The following is a 16690-nucleotide window of genomic DNA, read 5'->3' as shown; positions in this document are numbered from 1 at the left end:
GCTTCTCCTGATACCGTTTCAGTGAAACACTCTGTTTGGCCATGCGACAGTAGATGTTACCTTTTTCTCTGAATTGTCGATCCAACTCTGTGTCAGATCCGTTGTCCGTCTGCTCAGCTCTGTTGTTATATTTTTGCTGAAAGGTTGATGTGTTTTTCAGTCCCACAAACAGTGTTGTCAAGATGATGGGCATCCATTTGCCTACTGCCAGATTTGTCATTATTCTCCTCACTTTTATCATCGTCATCCACTCATTCCTTTCACGTGTCATCACGTGGCAGTTGTCACCATCACGGTCATCATCGTGCTCCTCATCGTTTCTGTGGTTTCCTTCAGTCGGATCACTCTAACCATCTGGGAAGATGACAGGATGATAAACTGACGGATCAGGAGAATCACAGGAAAGATAATTAAATACTTGTCAGCTTCTTATCCACTCTGCACTTGACCATATTGGCACCATCTGTCTTCACTATGAAGGAAAAAAAAACATCTTGAATAATTCAAATGTTGAACTATAAATCTATAAAACTATGAATCCCAGATGGCCTTTACAGCAAGACTACCTGACCTTCAGTTTGTGTCACTGTAAAATCCACTCCACCACTTGCTCTGACTCATTATCTGCAAATCCTTTATTGTGTATTTGTCACAGCTGTCATATTACTCAAAGCGCAATTCATATTATTCATATTCTCTACTCTTTTACAATGCTTTTCACAATATAATGCTTGAATAAATTGAATAAATAACACCTTTTAGTTTTAATAACTTTAATGAACACTTGTATGGATAAATATATAAATAATATGACATATAAATGTTTTGTCACATCCAAAGCATTAACATGATAACATGATTATATATACTGCCATTTAGTCCAGTACAAATGCCTGAAAATGCAGTTGGTTACAGAAGAGCTGCAGGATTATCAACAGATACCTGGAATAATCATGAAATGAGAAAGAAAGAAACCTCACATTGAAAGTTAACTTCACTGAAACATCATAATCTAATGTGCAAGAAAACTTAAACTACTCATTGTCGACTAAACCATCATCACCATGGACGTCACACGAGACCAACAATTCATCTTCCCTTTCTTTCCTCTGACACATTTATTCCATAATTATCCTTTCTCTCTCATGCGCAGTGCTTGACAGTGTCTTATTGCTGCTGTGAAGCAAAGTTAAATCGGTATCTTTTTATGGTGTACGTATCAATACTCTGCTGGACGATATAACTTTGGATAAGAAGCCAATGTTGTTGTATCTTACCTGCTGTTTGACATCAACACGTGGCTAATTAACACTGAATTTCTCTTCGATCGGATGCTGTTTCAGCTGCTGCACTCGCTCATAACATCTCCTGCTCAGGGCACCTGTTTTGACAAAAGCATCTGCTGTCATCATCGTTTTTCACTGTGAGCCATCCATTCACATCTTCTTATCGACGGACCCACTATCGTTTCTTTCCTTTAGGACCTTTTATTTCTTCCACATCTGTGGCCTCTTCCATTTCTCACATCAAGACAGCACCTGTGGCTAACTCTCTCAAATGTATTTAAACCCCAATCAAAGACTCCTTCCATCCATCACTCCATTGCTTTCTTCATCATCTCCTTCTCCGTCCTCTCTTGAAAACTCTCCGATGATCTTAAGACACTTCCTTCCTCCAGGAATCAGACCCGTAACGCACCTCTACTTGTCAGAGGTGACGTCGGACTCTGTGTCGGTGGCGTGGAGCGCCCCAGCGCCGCCTGCTCACTTCTTCATCCTGAGCTACAGCTCTGCCGATGGCACAGACACCTCTAAGGTTACTCTGGACGGCGGCAAAACAAGGTCACTGGTCCAAGGGCTGCTGCCGTCCACTCATTACACCGTCAGTCTAATCACGATTCAGGGGGACGTTACCTCTGAGCCTATTACAGCGACACTCACTACAGGTGAGATACTTGATTTCATGGAAAATTCATGTCTAATATTTCAGCAGAAATATATATAATATAATATATCATCATAACTACAGTTTTTGACAAAAGTTGGAGTGGTGATGTACAGTACACAGCTATGTTAGGAAGCGGCAAAAAACATCCTGTGAATAAGCATGTGTGAGAAAGGGGGGGAAGAGGAGATATTTGTGTAAGAAATGTACATTTTGAGTGAATTAAATATGTTTTCAATTTGTCTCAGCCACAGCACAATGGATTTTGTAATTACAGGTCTGCCCCAAAGCTTTTTATTTTCTTCTATTTATGTATTTATTTGAGACACATTCCCAAAAAGACTTGTTTTGTTTTCTTGTCACATATGTGAACTTTGAGTAAACATTTTATTATACACTGAAAAAAAAGTGCTAGTGTTCATTAATGGCATTTTAACAAAAACAAAGACTAAGAGAAAAAGAAAAAGAAAAGTGACAGACTCAGTGTGAGGACTGACTACTGTCACCGTAGCATTTAACGTATAAGAGCAGTCCTCTGATTGTACTGTTATGTTCCCCTCAGTATTTGAATTGCATATTTTTAATCTTCACTTTCTCTTATCTCCTCTGAGAGCCTCCGTCATTTTATTTTGTTTCTTTTAATAAAAAATAGTTTACTTCCAAAGCCCCGCCAGAGAACCTTCATGCTTTCTCCTTCTTTTGTTAATGCATTATAAAACATTACAGTTTATATATATATTTATTTTTTTTCCCTATTTACATGCTTTTGACTGAAAGTAGTCTTGAAAACATTTATTTCAAATGACTTAGAAGAGGCTATTTAAACCTGTCGGATGTTTCTTTTGTCGGAAAAAAATATCAAAATGGAATATGAGAGGGCTGAAGATGAACAAGAAAAAGAGCTTGGCAACGTCTGTCTGTCTGTCTGTCTGTCTGTCTGTCTGTCTGTCTGTCTGTCTGTCTGTCTGTCTGTCTGTCTGTCTGTCTCAAACATTCACCCACACACAATGAAAAGGCGATTTTGAGATTGTCCACTGAAATTGGACGGATATTTTGAGAGCGATGCACAGTGTTTCAGGTCTTAATGCTGTGGTAATGTTGGTGTTCTACTTTGATCTCGTATGTTTGAACGCAAGCACTGATGAGACGCTGCTCTCTGGCATTCCTCGTAAATTAGATTAGTGCTTTCACTTAAACATTAGAAACATGTAACATTTCTGCAGGTTTTAACCATACTTGTAGTTGGGTTCTTACAGACGGGCGTAGAGGGAATCTTAACAGGATTCAGCCCAAGGGGTACATTTATTAGCTTAGAGAGAGCAAATTGAATTGTGGTCTTCTACAGGGACACGGTAACAGTCATAGATGTTTCTGTCAGAGGTGGTCAGTAACCTTCAGGAAATTTCATGAGAAAATAAAGTTTTTACCCATTTTGCTTGGGTGCCACCTTTTGCTCCAGAAAACTAAATGAGTAAGATATGTAAGAATGAATAATCACAACTTTCATCAACGCTACTTGATTCTGTACAGCTGCAATTCAAATGATTTTAAAGTCAAGAGTTATAAATTGACCCCCTGTGCTTGTGAAGAACAGCCATTATTCTGTTCAAAGTGAGAACCAGAGTGTGGTTGGTTTCTCAACAACAAGAGATGAAAAAGATCTCTCGCTTTCCTCTTTTTTCTCCCCACCTTGTTCAACTTAAGTGTCCCTGTATTTTTTCCTCTATTAAAGGACCTGGTGATTATGTGCTCATATTGCAATCACTTTGACCTTTTTCCATGGCAACCATATTGTCTCAGCATACACACGAAGCAGTCGTCAAACAACGGTGTGAACCCTGCTTATTCTAAATAATGCTTATAGCTGAATTTTCGTTTGGATATCCTTGATGTGTGATTTCTTTGAAATTTGAATTGGAATACATTTACTTTTCTGCAGTCAAGCACATGTGTAAAGGTAAATGTAAAAATTTGGATTAAAATGTACCCAAACAAGGATTACTGAATATTTTGGGCTTTCTAAAGGCATCATTTCCTTGACATGTTTATTTAAATTCCTGAACTTGTACCACATGGTATTCTCTTCTTCTATGTCTGGGATTAGAATAGATTGATTAATTATGTGATGGATTGTCCACACACTATGATTTGCTTTACCTTTCTCGCCTTCTAGCCATAGACCCACCAAAAGAGGTGATGGTGTCAGACGTGAGCGAGGACGCAGTGACTATTTCCTGGATCAAACCATTGGCTTCGTTTGAATACTATAAGCTGTCTTACCAGTCAGCCAAAGGTATTGTACATGTGTTCTGTTTATTGCATTCTAATAACAAGGTATTGATTTTATGAACATGAACATATACACGGCACAGTATTTCCTTCCAGTGTTTCACTGAAATGAACATGGCATTTGCTTTGCCGTGTCACACACCCCGTCTTGTGTAATTAACTCTAACATTTTATCTGTGGAATATAATTGAATTTTTAATTAAAATGTGGCATTGATTAAATATTTACTCTGTTGTGCAAAATGTACTTCACTTGAGTGAGCATTATTCTCTCGTGGAGGAAATATGAGGTTTTGATGTTGGACGATTTATCTCTGGTGTATTTTGCAGGTCGAGTGGACAGCGTGGTGATTGACAGTGATGTGACCAACTACACCCTGTCCAGTCTGTTTCCTGCTACAGAATATGAGATCAGTCTCAACGCTGTCAGAGGGAGTCAGGAGAGCAAAGTGGTCAGCACCTTCGTCTTCACAGGTAATGAAACATTCAAGGGCTTCATGACAGGCGTTTTTTCGGAGGGGGGGGGAGGTTTTTTTGCTTCCTCTTACCCAATCAAAAGTGACCACCTGCATCATTTTCAGCCAACACAGAAGCTGCAGTCTGTGGGGCGACACTATTGGTTGAAAGTGCATTTGAATGGTCCATGAGAATATGAGGCTACAGTATTTCTCACTTGATATAGCATCAGTAAACATTTTCCTATGTTAATATTCTCATGCGCTCGGTTCAGGTCTTCTGCATAGATTTATTTTATTATTTTTTATTTAAAATACCATAATTTTACCCTATTTCTCGAAGATATACATGCTTTGGTTAAAATACCAAAAGGATGAAGCACCTCAGCAGTTCAATCACCCTGCCAAAACAGCCCTGTTCAGAACGCTTTGTTTAATAGTATCTCTTTAAAAACGAACCTTAAGGGTAAGGAAATCAGCAACAGAGGCTACTGGGAGCTAACAGCAGTTGGCATTTAGAAAAGTGATCATTTGCAGGCTCTAGCCGGCACATTGCCGTCATATACTGGACAGATAAATCCTCTGAGGCTGGAAGTTTGTGTAGGACTCTGTGCTGTACTGCAGAGCCAAGAATAGAACTTTTCGCGGACTTCCGGTTTTCGGAAACCATTGCCCTCGCCAGCACTCTCGCGTATTTTACGGACAAAGCAGAGCTCCGTGAGAGAACAATTCCAGTAATTTTGCGCATTTTGACGTCCCAATGAGTGCGGAAGTCAACATCGCGTGTTTTATCTCCTGTACTTAGACTGAGGAGGACCACAAAAACATGAGTGAGTCATCTTTTTTCACACTTTTGGTGATAAGGCCTCCAGAGTCGCCAAATATAAGGATTTAAATGATTAAAAAGTTGATTTTGCATAATATGGGACCTTTAAATTATTTAGAGAAAAAAGAGAAGATTAAGTTTATACAAGTCACAATTCTGGAGTCTTCAAAACAGGAGTTCAGAATCTTGTGGATGATGGCATGACCAACTTGCTGAGAGGTGACACTGAGTTAGAGTGTGTTCCCTCTGGGTGATGTAGTGTTAGATATTATTAAGGGACAAATCTGAGCAGTGGATTCCAACAGTCTATCTCTTAATTGTGATTCGTTGCTCAGGTTCTTGGTCTCATTTCAAGTTTTTCCATTTTTATGACCATAGGTAGCTGTAATTAGTCAATTTGCATGAATGGGATTTAGTGAGTCAGTGCCTGGCTCATAAGGCAATTTACTGCCGGAAAGGAAATGACCTGCTCACTCAGTGCTCTTCACAATTTGTATCAGATTAGTGACAACATAAAACCTTTCATAAACATACACATAAAACTTACACTTAGTCATTGAACAACTGTATCTGTGCTTTTATTGTCATAGCTAAATGATGCCATAGGAGACATGAGTAGATGACTCCAGTGTCTCACTCTGGCCGGTGGTTATGCTAATTTAAATTTAGGAAGTCTGTTTATAATAGCAAACACTGGAGAAATTGGACCAAGCATGGACATAATAAACGTGTTATGGCAGATTAGCAATACAGTGCTGGACACTACAGGAACATCATCATTTTTTTCTCTTCAATCTTTTTCTGCTTCACTTACACACAAACAACAACATAACCTCTGCTTTGGGAGATTTGAACCAAAAGGACTTGTGCATTCACACAGAGACTCACACGCACATAAACACCAGACACAATCTAATGGTGCCGCTGACAATGCAGGAAGTGCAATCTCTGTTGTTATTGCAATAGATGAAACTGTCCATCCCATGACCCAGTAACTGGGAACCTACTCCCGACTCTCTACTTTCTTCGGAAGCTTATCTCCTCGTTCCCTTTTCCTCCCTTTATTGTTGTGCCACTCTGTATCGCTTCCTCTTTCTTTTCTTTGTTCTCGATCATCTTTTTGTCCACTTTCTATTACTCTCACTTTTTTTCTTGAAACTTTGTTCCCCGTGCCCCTCCCCACTCCACACCACATCTTCACAATTCGTCACTATACGCGAGAACTCTCCAGCTCTCTTGCCTTAAGTCAGGAAAGCACAAAACCTCACTTGAGCACAAATGCATGTGCATATGGGACACCATTCTAGAGAGAGAGAGAGCAAGAGATTGAAAAAGCTTGTGAACTCAGGAGAGCAGAGAACAGGAGCGACGAGCGCAGGAGGAGTGTTTGCATGCCAATGAGTCCTGACTCACCAGGAGCCGCCAGGTTCAAGAATCAAGTGAGAAAGATGAAGCTAAAAGAGTCTCGTTCACACTCTTTCCCTCTCATCTCTGTCGAGCTATCAGCTCCCCTCTACATCAGTCAGCCTTACAATGAGCGCAGTGTTGGGGCTATAATAGCCTGAAAAGAACATAACTCCAAACTCAATCCGGTTAGAAATGGTAAATAATATTTTCCTCACATCATACACTGTCCAAGTGGACATTTTAATGCCACTTTCAACAACTATACAGAGGACTAGAAAAATAATCTGTCATTACCGAGCTAAAAATGTAAAGACTTGTTGATTTATATAATTAAATATTGTCAAAATGGATGGAATAAGAGCAGGAACCACATCTTATTTTGCTAACACAACAGGTACCGCCAATCTAAGATGAATTTGGGAGAGCTGACACTAAATGGAGTCTGTTTAAGGATTAATAAAGGTGCTCATTAGCAAAGTGTTCGTATGCCAGGTTAAGTAGCAATCTTTCCAGAACGGAAGGTAGGAGTAAGGAGGAAGACTATTTCAGACAATTGAGCTCCTCCCTGCTTGTCTAACATTTCTCTTAGAAAAATCAAAAGAAGGTAAAATGAATTCTACTGTTGAAATATCCCATAAAACCATCAAATGAAATGTGCAGTGATGCTTATCCATGTTGTTTTTTCAGGTTTGCATTCACCTGTGTGATTGGTACAAGAGATCACTGATGCTCTTGCATTATAATCAGTCATGTGGAACACTGGTTTATTAAAACAAGTGAACCATCATTGGCACAGAAAACTGTTATTACCAAGGCAGGGAACAGATCTGCATCTAACTGCCAATTACATAATTGCTAACAAGTATTTCCTGAACAACTACGAACAAAGGCATTTAATGATGTTAGCTTCATTTGCCTGTAGAGTGCACTCTCAGACAGAATCGTAAGGAAAGTGTCAATGCACTTAGATCATTTTAAATGTGTGGTTAATGTAACAATAACCCTTACTTTCTATTATACTGCTTAATGACAATTTATTGAATGAATATGTCCAGTGATAATTCTGTATAATGGCTGTGTTTGTCTCATGTTTCACATAAATGTATGAGGAAACACATCTACCTCCAGCTAGAGTGTAATCAGAATTTAATATTCAGGATTTAAAAGTTCCCCTGCAGCTTTACAAGCAAATAGCTCATATGCAGCTGGTGCAGCAGATACGACTATTTGTATGGCTGTGTTCTGGCCCTCATGAGTATAAGTATATTGTCACAAACGCATACAGTGTAGCTCTGGAGTGAATGTGCAGGACACACTTACACACTGATAGCTTGTTTTCCTGTACAGTGAAGCAGTGCACTATCTACAGTAATGAGGGAAGTTGTCGAGATTGACTGGGGTGTGCAACAGCCCAGTGTGTCTTACTAACGGCACTGTCTGTTGGTCTACGTAATGACAAAACACATAGCAGAGAGCAGCGTGACCTCTTGGCAAACAGCACAGTTTGGGTGTTCCAGAAATACGCGACTTAACGTACAGATCAGTTTGATGCATTTTCCCGGAGTGTTGCCGAGGTGTTATTCAGACATAGTACACTAACTATAAAATGTCCCATCACTGCAACATCCCCGTGTCCAATAGTCCCCAATAAAACGATGGGCAGGTTTCAATTTGTCGCAGGGTTATAAACCTTAGCATCACTTTACTCTACGAGTAGCATTTGGGAAGGGGAAACCACAATATATGCTTTTCATTTATATAATGTGTAATATGTGCATCTGGTTACAGAATAAACAGTCTGTGAGTGTAGACTGTATATGAAAAGTGAACATAGTTTTCCACTTGCAAAATTAACGCACGTTTTGAAGCCTCAAATTAGCAAATTGAATTGCCTCACGTTAGTTTTTTAATCTGGAACTGACATCACCTCCTATTGGACATATATGTGCCATCTGTTTTCCTCTAAATGGAAATGGAAATAAAATTTAGATCATGTTCTATTGAAGACGACCTGAAACTAGTAACTTAAGACCATTAACTCTTCAGGTAAATGTAATGACATTACAAATCAAGCGAGAAGTAGGCTAATTTTCCCATAGACTTCCATCCATCCATCCACTTTACCCTCCACATGAGGGGCTCTGGTATCAATCCTAAGGGACATAAGACGGGGTACACACTGGACAGGTTGCCAGTCCATCACACGGCCACATAAACACAAACAACCATCCACTCTTACCCTTACACCTACAGGCAATTTAGAGTGTCCAATTCCCCTAAATCTGCATGTTTTTGGACTGTGGGAGGAAACCGGACTTCCATTCAGATGAATTACTTTTTGCAACCAACACAGTCGCCCCCTGGTGATCAACCTATACATCCATCCTACTCCCTAGACACTTTTCATACCGTAAGGCCATGTCCATACATTCTATATCTGTGAGTAGGCACTTTTGCATTAACTGACTGCACTTGTCATGATAATAAAGTTTGGTATGCTGTAGCCAAAAGCAGATAAATACAGCCAGTTGATGATTGGAGCTAGGTGTCATCCACCCTTGTTAGTAAAATGAGCAAAATGCATTCCTTATTAGCAGAACAGTTTGCTGAACTCAGTGGCAATTTAAGTACAATTCATTAATATTTAATAATTAGAACATTCACAAAGCAAAGCATGGGGGTTATATAGAACCAACTAACATCCATTTCCCTGATGTCTACTGTCCCCTCATTTCCCTTAATGTTTCCCTCATGTCTTTTGATAGCTGTAATGGGGGCTGCAATTAAACTTTACCATTCCCAGCTAAATGGTAGAGGTGAAGGAGAGAGGAGGTGGGGCACTCGGAGTGGACACACATTTGTTAAAACTCATTTTTCAGTCGTGTTGGTCCAGCTATTGGACACAAAATCCACTGGCATTGTTGACACAGACATGTTAATGGGAATAAGCAATTTCACTGAGGTTCAGGGGGTTATTACAAAATCAGCAGCAGGAATAGGCCAGTGAAGTAGAGGTGTGAGAGAGAGAGAGAGAGAGAGAGAGAGACGGCACGAACAAAGCAACAACAACAGGAGAGCAGAAACATGATGAGTCAGGAAGTTACGGCAGTTTGGATTTGGAAAATGATTAGAAGGAGAGAAGAAACGATCATGCAAGTCGAAGAACGACCTAGACTACATCCGTGGCTCATATTTAAAACTGGGTTGTTAAACCTTTAACATAGTTAATGCTGCTGGGCCAACAACACAAGCATGTGGCAGCTGTGACAACAGTGAAAGGGGCAAACTTTCTGACTTGTGATAGGAGGTTCAGTTTCTAAAATTAAAATACACTAATATAAAGATATCCTTGATTAATTGGACATAAGAGCCACTTTACATTCAGAGAATGTCCATGCACCATACCTGCAGAAGATATTCACAGTCTTGCTCAGTAACCTATCTCATCATTTACATAATTCCTACAGTAATTTGTTTCCCACTTGACAGAGCCATGCTTCTCATTAATCAAAACGACTTGACCGCATCTTTTATAACTCCTTCACTGCAGTTTCACACAGGATAAATGGGGTAGCTCCCACCTACACAAAAGCTCTACAGAAGGGGTTGTGTTGTGGGTGTCAATAACAACATCAGAGTCCAAACTTTGTCCTCAAACTATGACTTGTGTGTAATGACTTTGAAGAAATGTCTCCTTAACCCTGTAAGATACTGTAGATTTGCAGTAATTCACAGTCAACTAACTGGAATAATGAAACTCACGTTTGCCACCCTTGGTCTCTCTGTCACAGTAAGCAGTGCAGTTAAACATAATTTGAAAAAAATGTGCCAAAGAAGAAACGACTAGCCAATTACCCAGGGGTTGTTTTTGTTATACCCTGGCTGGAAGTCTTGAGCAAAGAATTAGGTGTATATCACCTAGAGACAAATATCAGCAGTTCTTTGCCAATACCAAAAGCCTGCAGCCTTCCAATTGGCCAGTGCAGTCTGAGGTGAGATGTGCTGAAGCAGAAGTGCAGGAGCTCTGCGCTCTCCTCGAGCTTGATAGTCAAGAGGCACAGAGAGGCATGAGAGAATACGTCGATACAAGGCCAGTGGTGAGAAAAATAGGCTTCCAAAGGAGTTAAAGCGCAAAGAGTCAGCACACTTTTTGGGCTCCGTATGAACATATACCCTCGGTCAAATGAATTATATAAGTAGAATGTAAACCACCACAGGAATCAAAAGTTTATCAGCTTTGATCCTGTGTGTAATGTTTTTCCTCAGGATATGTGATGTCTCGGGCTCAAAAAACAAACCAGAAAAGCACATCTTAGCTATAACCTCCAGGCAGGAGCATGTGAAAACAAACAGCAAAAACTTCACCATGAGCCAATGTGGAATTTTTTATGAGCAGCTATTAAATGACAATTGTTATAGGTAGGGTGGGAGTCACAGTATTGTACTACTGTATGCTCATATAAAGGTTTTTACAGAGACAAATAAACATTTGTCTTATTCATGGATTCCATTCCATTTCAGAGGGGCAAAAATATTCCAACTTTATTTTCGTTTTGTGTGTTTTTTTCTGAGATATGTTGGATGGCTATATTAGACTCCTGTGTTTCATTTTCTTCATTGTGTGATCAAGAAAGTAACGAGGTTGCCTTCTGCCTTTTGGAGGAAGATCTGAAAAAGTGGGTTCAGATAAAGTACACCTTGGGCATGAACGTGTGGTCTGAACTTCAGAAGGAGCACTGAAGAAAGAGAGAGTGGTATATTTGCTTTGACTTTAAAGTGAACTATTAACAATAGTATGAATCCCCAACATTGCCTACTTTACCTTCACAGTCTCCATGACATTAACATCAACATTTGAGTTATTTAATCACATGTTGCTTGAATTGTCACCAAACACTTACCCAACATCCCCATTGGATTATATATAGGTTGCCATGCCGTAGAATCACCGTTGATATTTAAGGAGTCCTCTTGTACTTGGGAGAATATACCAAGTTGCGTTCAATCAGATGCTGTATGATTTCTCACAGAGATGAGCCTGTGTTTCTCTGGTCTCTCCCTCCTCAGCAGCTCCAACATCACTTCAAACATCATTCCTAACCTGTCCTTCTACGAGACATCACTCTCTGTTTTGACTATTGACTACTTTAAAGGGGACATATTATACCCTGTTTCTCCAAGTTAAACTAGTTCCCTGGTGTCCTAATGAACATGTCTGTGACATGCTTTTGTCTTAAGGGACAGGAAATGAAATCAGCCACAGAGGCTACTGGGAGCTAACAGCAGTTAGCATTTGGAATTTGGACTTCAGGTTATCAGATACCGTTGCCCTCGACAGCACTCTCGCGTGTTTTACGGACAAAGCAGAGCTCCGTGAGATTCCAGGAATATAGCACATTGCGACGTCCCAATAAGTACGGAAGTCAACATCGCATGTTTTTATCTCCTTTACCTAGACTGAGGACGACCACAAAAACATGAGTGAGTCATCTTTTTTCATACTTTGGTGATTGGTAGGGCCTCCAGAGTCCCAAATATAAGTATTAAAATGATTAAAAAGTTCATTTTGCATAGTATGGGACCTTTAAACTCCAATCATATGGTGACATTTTATATATCAAATTGTGGAAGCTTCTTGATTGCAAAGAGCCACATCATTAGGACTTATTCTAATAATCCAGATTTAACTGTTTCGATTTTCAATTTTTTTAGTATCAAAGTCATTTGGTTATTTAGCTAAATGTAAGATGCAGTGAATTAGTCTGTTTTCTTTTCATGGATGAATATTAATAACACATTCTTAGATGTTGTCTTCAAGCAAATCCATATTTAAAGCATTTTTTTTAGTTTTACAATTCAGCCCTGGTGAAAATAGTCTATATTATTTGATTCAAGTTTTTTATTTTTTTTTTTCCATTTCTCCCCAAAATTTTCTATTGTTATGGCCTTCTTTTGTGCTTTCAAATAATGTTAACTTGTATAAATGTGTATTTAATTGAAATAGTATTTCTAGCATACATAGTAAAACTAGAATAGTACTACTTGGCCCGTTTTACCCTATCATTGAAACATTACACCAGACTATAGTTGCACCTCATTAGAGAGCTGAATTCATTTCCCCCCTTTATTCAGGTTTCACAGCTCTGCTGTATTGTGTTACTGTTCATTGGGAAAAGTAGGGGGTTTTTTTTGGGAGGAGAAGGCTTTTAAATTCACATGACCTTTATCTTACTGCCTGTGCTCTTCTGTATTCGTGGAGAGATTTTGAGTTAAATGGAGTTGGAGTTGCTTTTCAGCAGTAGACACTCCAAGTGTAATTGTGCTGAGATTGCCATCATCCTGTAAATGCACCACAGCTCCACACACACTGAACACCGGAACTTTCAGATGCACATGCGAGTGTGGATTTGTGAATCTAAGTGCGACTGTGATAGTAGTTGGCTCGAGCCTGTGATTCACCAGTGCAATCAGGAGATGGAGAGTCATGACTGGATTATCACGGGCTCTGATGGAAGAGGGTGACCTGTTTATATTTTTCTTTCTTGGTCATCTCCACTCTGTCTCCATTGCCTATATCTAATTGACTTGGCAAACCTCCACTGAATTCACTTAAACCTTATTGCAATTAAAGTAATGATGTTAATTGGGTTTGTTCATCTTTTTCAGTGACAAGATAGACCGACTAATTTCCGTGCGCTAATGAGCACATTTGTTTTTTTACTCCGATGAAATAAACACTGCCCTATCCCAGTGTTTATTAGCTCATCTGGGCAGAGCTGTGTGTACTGTACAGCATTGTGTGTTCCACTGCATCAAAATAACACACCTGAGGAGAACTTGGCGTTGAAACACTGAGGTTAAAGGTATAATTAAACTCAAACTCAATTTTTACATGGCCAGCTGTCTGAGAATGAAATAAGGAAGAGGGTGGGGGTAACGGTGGGCTCAGGAATATTGTGTTAGAGTTGCGTGTTTGACTGCATAATCTTTCTTTGATGTGTATAGAAGTGAAGAAAGTGGAAAATGGGATCTTTGTAATAAGAAGCAGGTTGATTAATACTTTTCTTTCCAAAATAATTCATGTTTAATAGATATATCTCGTCTCGAGATAATTTATTCATGAAATGGGAATATGCAACATTTGTAAAGTTGAATGCATTGAAACCAACACTGTACAAATTATGTTTTTTCTTCTCTTCAAGCTTCTAAAATGTGAATATTTGCAGATTTCCCAAATGTGCAAACGGAATTATCTTCTATAAATTGAGTATCTTCAGTTAAATATCTTAAATCTAAATTTAATGTTTCTTCAATCATCACATTTGATTAGTTAGTGTTTTCTGTTCAATCTTTCAATCTTGCAAAAAGAACTGTTTACTGATGCTATGAATCATTCAAACTGAGGACAATGGTCTCAATAAGTAGTTTCAGGGCTTCAATAGAACATGTTGTCAGTTTTGTAAATTATGCTCATGCTGTGTGTTTTTTTTATTTTTTATTTTATTTTAGCATCTATTTTCACATAGAAGTGGACACCAGTGTGACTGGTATCATTTAGGAGCCTCTTTGCACGTGATGCCTCTGAATTTTCCGGTTCCAAATGACAACATGGCACCAGCCAAATGATTCTGGAGGCATCAAAACGGGGATTCAGTTTCTTGTGTGTGACACCATGACCAGTAATGCAACTGGAATGTGACCTGAAGTGATCAGATTTATGAGGGGGAGCAGCTTGATTAAATCAAATGTCTGCTCCTGACTTGCAGAGTAGTTCTCCGTAATCGTTCTGCTGGCTGGTGTTGGATTTTCTCCACTGGTGATTTCAAAAATAAAATTGGCATAAACAGTTTCTATTATATCATCTGGGGCTAATTACAGGCGGTTTTGCCAAGTTAGTCACTTTCATCCTTGGTTTCCTTTATTAGCAACTTTTTCTTTCTTTTTGAAAAAAGCACATTAATCGACTTCGACTTAATGTTGAAGAGAATTGGAATCTTCATTTTCCTCTCACTCACACACATAATGGTTTGATTATCTCGTCATATTTAAAATACATTTGGCTTGTATTTTTCTGTTAATGTGATTCTAGCGATGGACATGCCAGCTGAGTTGACCGCCCTCAACATCACGCCCCGAGGAGCCCTGCTGAGGTGGAGTCCTCCTATGTCCAGTGTTGACAACTACGTAATGACCCTCACATACAATCAAGGTAAAATCTCATTCATTTTTTTCAGGTAGACAATGAAAACAATCAATAGACGATAGATGGAATAGAATGATAATTGGGTTGCTGAATTGTTTTTTCCTGTATTACATTTTACACAATTGCAAATAATAAAAAAATGAAGTTTAGTGTTTAGTGTTCGCCTAACTGTTACTACCAGGATCCTGAGTCACTTTTCCGATTCACATGTGCATTTGCTCCACCTTTGTGTTTGATGTAGCACTTGGAAATAACAGGTGCTGTATAAGCAAACATTTACATACTAACAATTACATTATCATTTGAATCATACTGCTGACTGCAGTAACACCAGCCTGCAGAGTCAGGCTATAATAAGCAGATTAGTTTTAGGTCATTCGGATGCCGCTTGTGGAGTTGGTGCCATTGAGAAATTCCCATTAAAAAGTGAGATCCATGTGATGGGTCCTTTGAGGAAACATAGATGCATTAGTCTTGTTACCATTTCATTATGCACGGTGGAAGCCCTGAGCCTCGGCATAGGCATTGCAGTACACAGCATGCGTTTCTGATACGACCCATGGCCTCACTTTCTGACAGCCATATTCAGATAAGAAAAAGATAGCCATACTGCTCGGCCTCTCAGTGCCAGTTTATAATTTACTCTCTGAACTGTGGCTGACTTCCAAGTTACAGTAGGTTAGCCAGTGGGAGATACAGCCTAAAGTTACTTGACATGCTCAGCAGTGCTTAAATGGGAACATGTAAAAAGTATCGAAGGACTCACATTTTTCAAACAAACATCCGCAAGGGTTGGCAGGTATTAGTCTCTGCTAAGTTGCTTTTTGCACTCACCAGTCGAGTTTTTAATGGCACATCATTTCAAACACTATTAAATTCTTTGGTGACATGTATGTCACATATATTTCTTCACAGGCGCATGACCGCACTAAACGAGCCATGTCTTGAGGTATCTACTAGACTCTGTATTACTCAGCTCTAGGAATCAATGTGTAAATTACTCACGGACTGACTGGATTGCAGCCATATAATCTCAGATACAGAGATGGTATCTATATGCCAGGCACATATTTTAAAACTTGCCCACTATGGTGGACAGAAATGCAATTCCCTTGGCTGTCTATGTATTAAACCAAGTTCAGTAAATCTCATTTTTAATTTTGTGTTGTCCTGCATCAAAAAAAAGGGTTGTTATTGGCAACCAAGAGCACCCATATACTGTAAAACCCTGAGCAAAGGAGAAAAAATTTCAAAGTAGCATCTCTGCCACAGTTATGTTTTACAGCTCGTGGTGTCACAACTATGAATTAAAAACCTTTGTGACCCAACAAGTTCTTATTACTGACCTGTTATATTTAATGTCTTCTCCAGACATTTTTGCTGCCTTACAATCAATTAACACAATTATTTTCTTAATGAGGTGCTTTTCACTGTCGAGTCAGAGGCCAATGTTAATTTAGCTGAATTCTCCCTGTTTAGATTAATTAGTCCGTTAATCTCGGCCACGATTGTGGAATCTAGTGATTGTTATAAATGCAGTTACATAAAATAATTCACTGTATATTAC

The 16690-nt window shown here is 39.1% G+C and overlaps 1 protein-coding gene across 1 annotated transcript in view; it reads left to right on the top strand.

Moving 5' to 3' along the window:
* tnr (tenascin R (restrictin, janusin)) overlaps positions 1 to 16690 on the top strand; it is a gene marked incomplete at both ends in the record, with an annotated part of 65477 nt that overhangs the window by 25968 nt on the left and 22819 nt on the right. Inside the window, 4 exons of the mRNA XM_083890265.1 lie at positions 1679 to 1945; positions 4118 to 4237; positions 4563 to 4706; positions 15010 to 15129. Of these exons, the coding sequence (XP_083746391.1) occupies positions 1679 to 1945; positions 4118 to 4237; positions 4563 to 4706; positions 15010 to 15129 (651 nt within the window). The remainder of the gene's footprint in view (positions 1 to 1678; positions 1946 to 4117; positions 4238 to 4562; positions 4707 to 15009; positions 15130 to 16690) is intronic.

Source organism: Microchirus variegatus, assembly GCF_963457635.1.
Source record: "Microchirus variegatus genome assembly, chromosome: 5".
NCBI classification, from domain to species: Eukaryota; Metazoa; Chordata; class Actinopteri; order Pleuronectiformes; family Soleidae; genus Microchirus; species Microchirus variegatus.
This window is presented reverse-complemented; position numbering and strand designations above follow the sequence as displayed.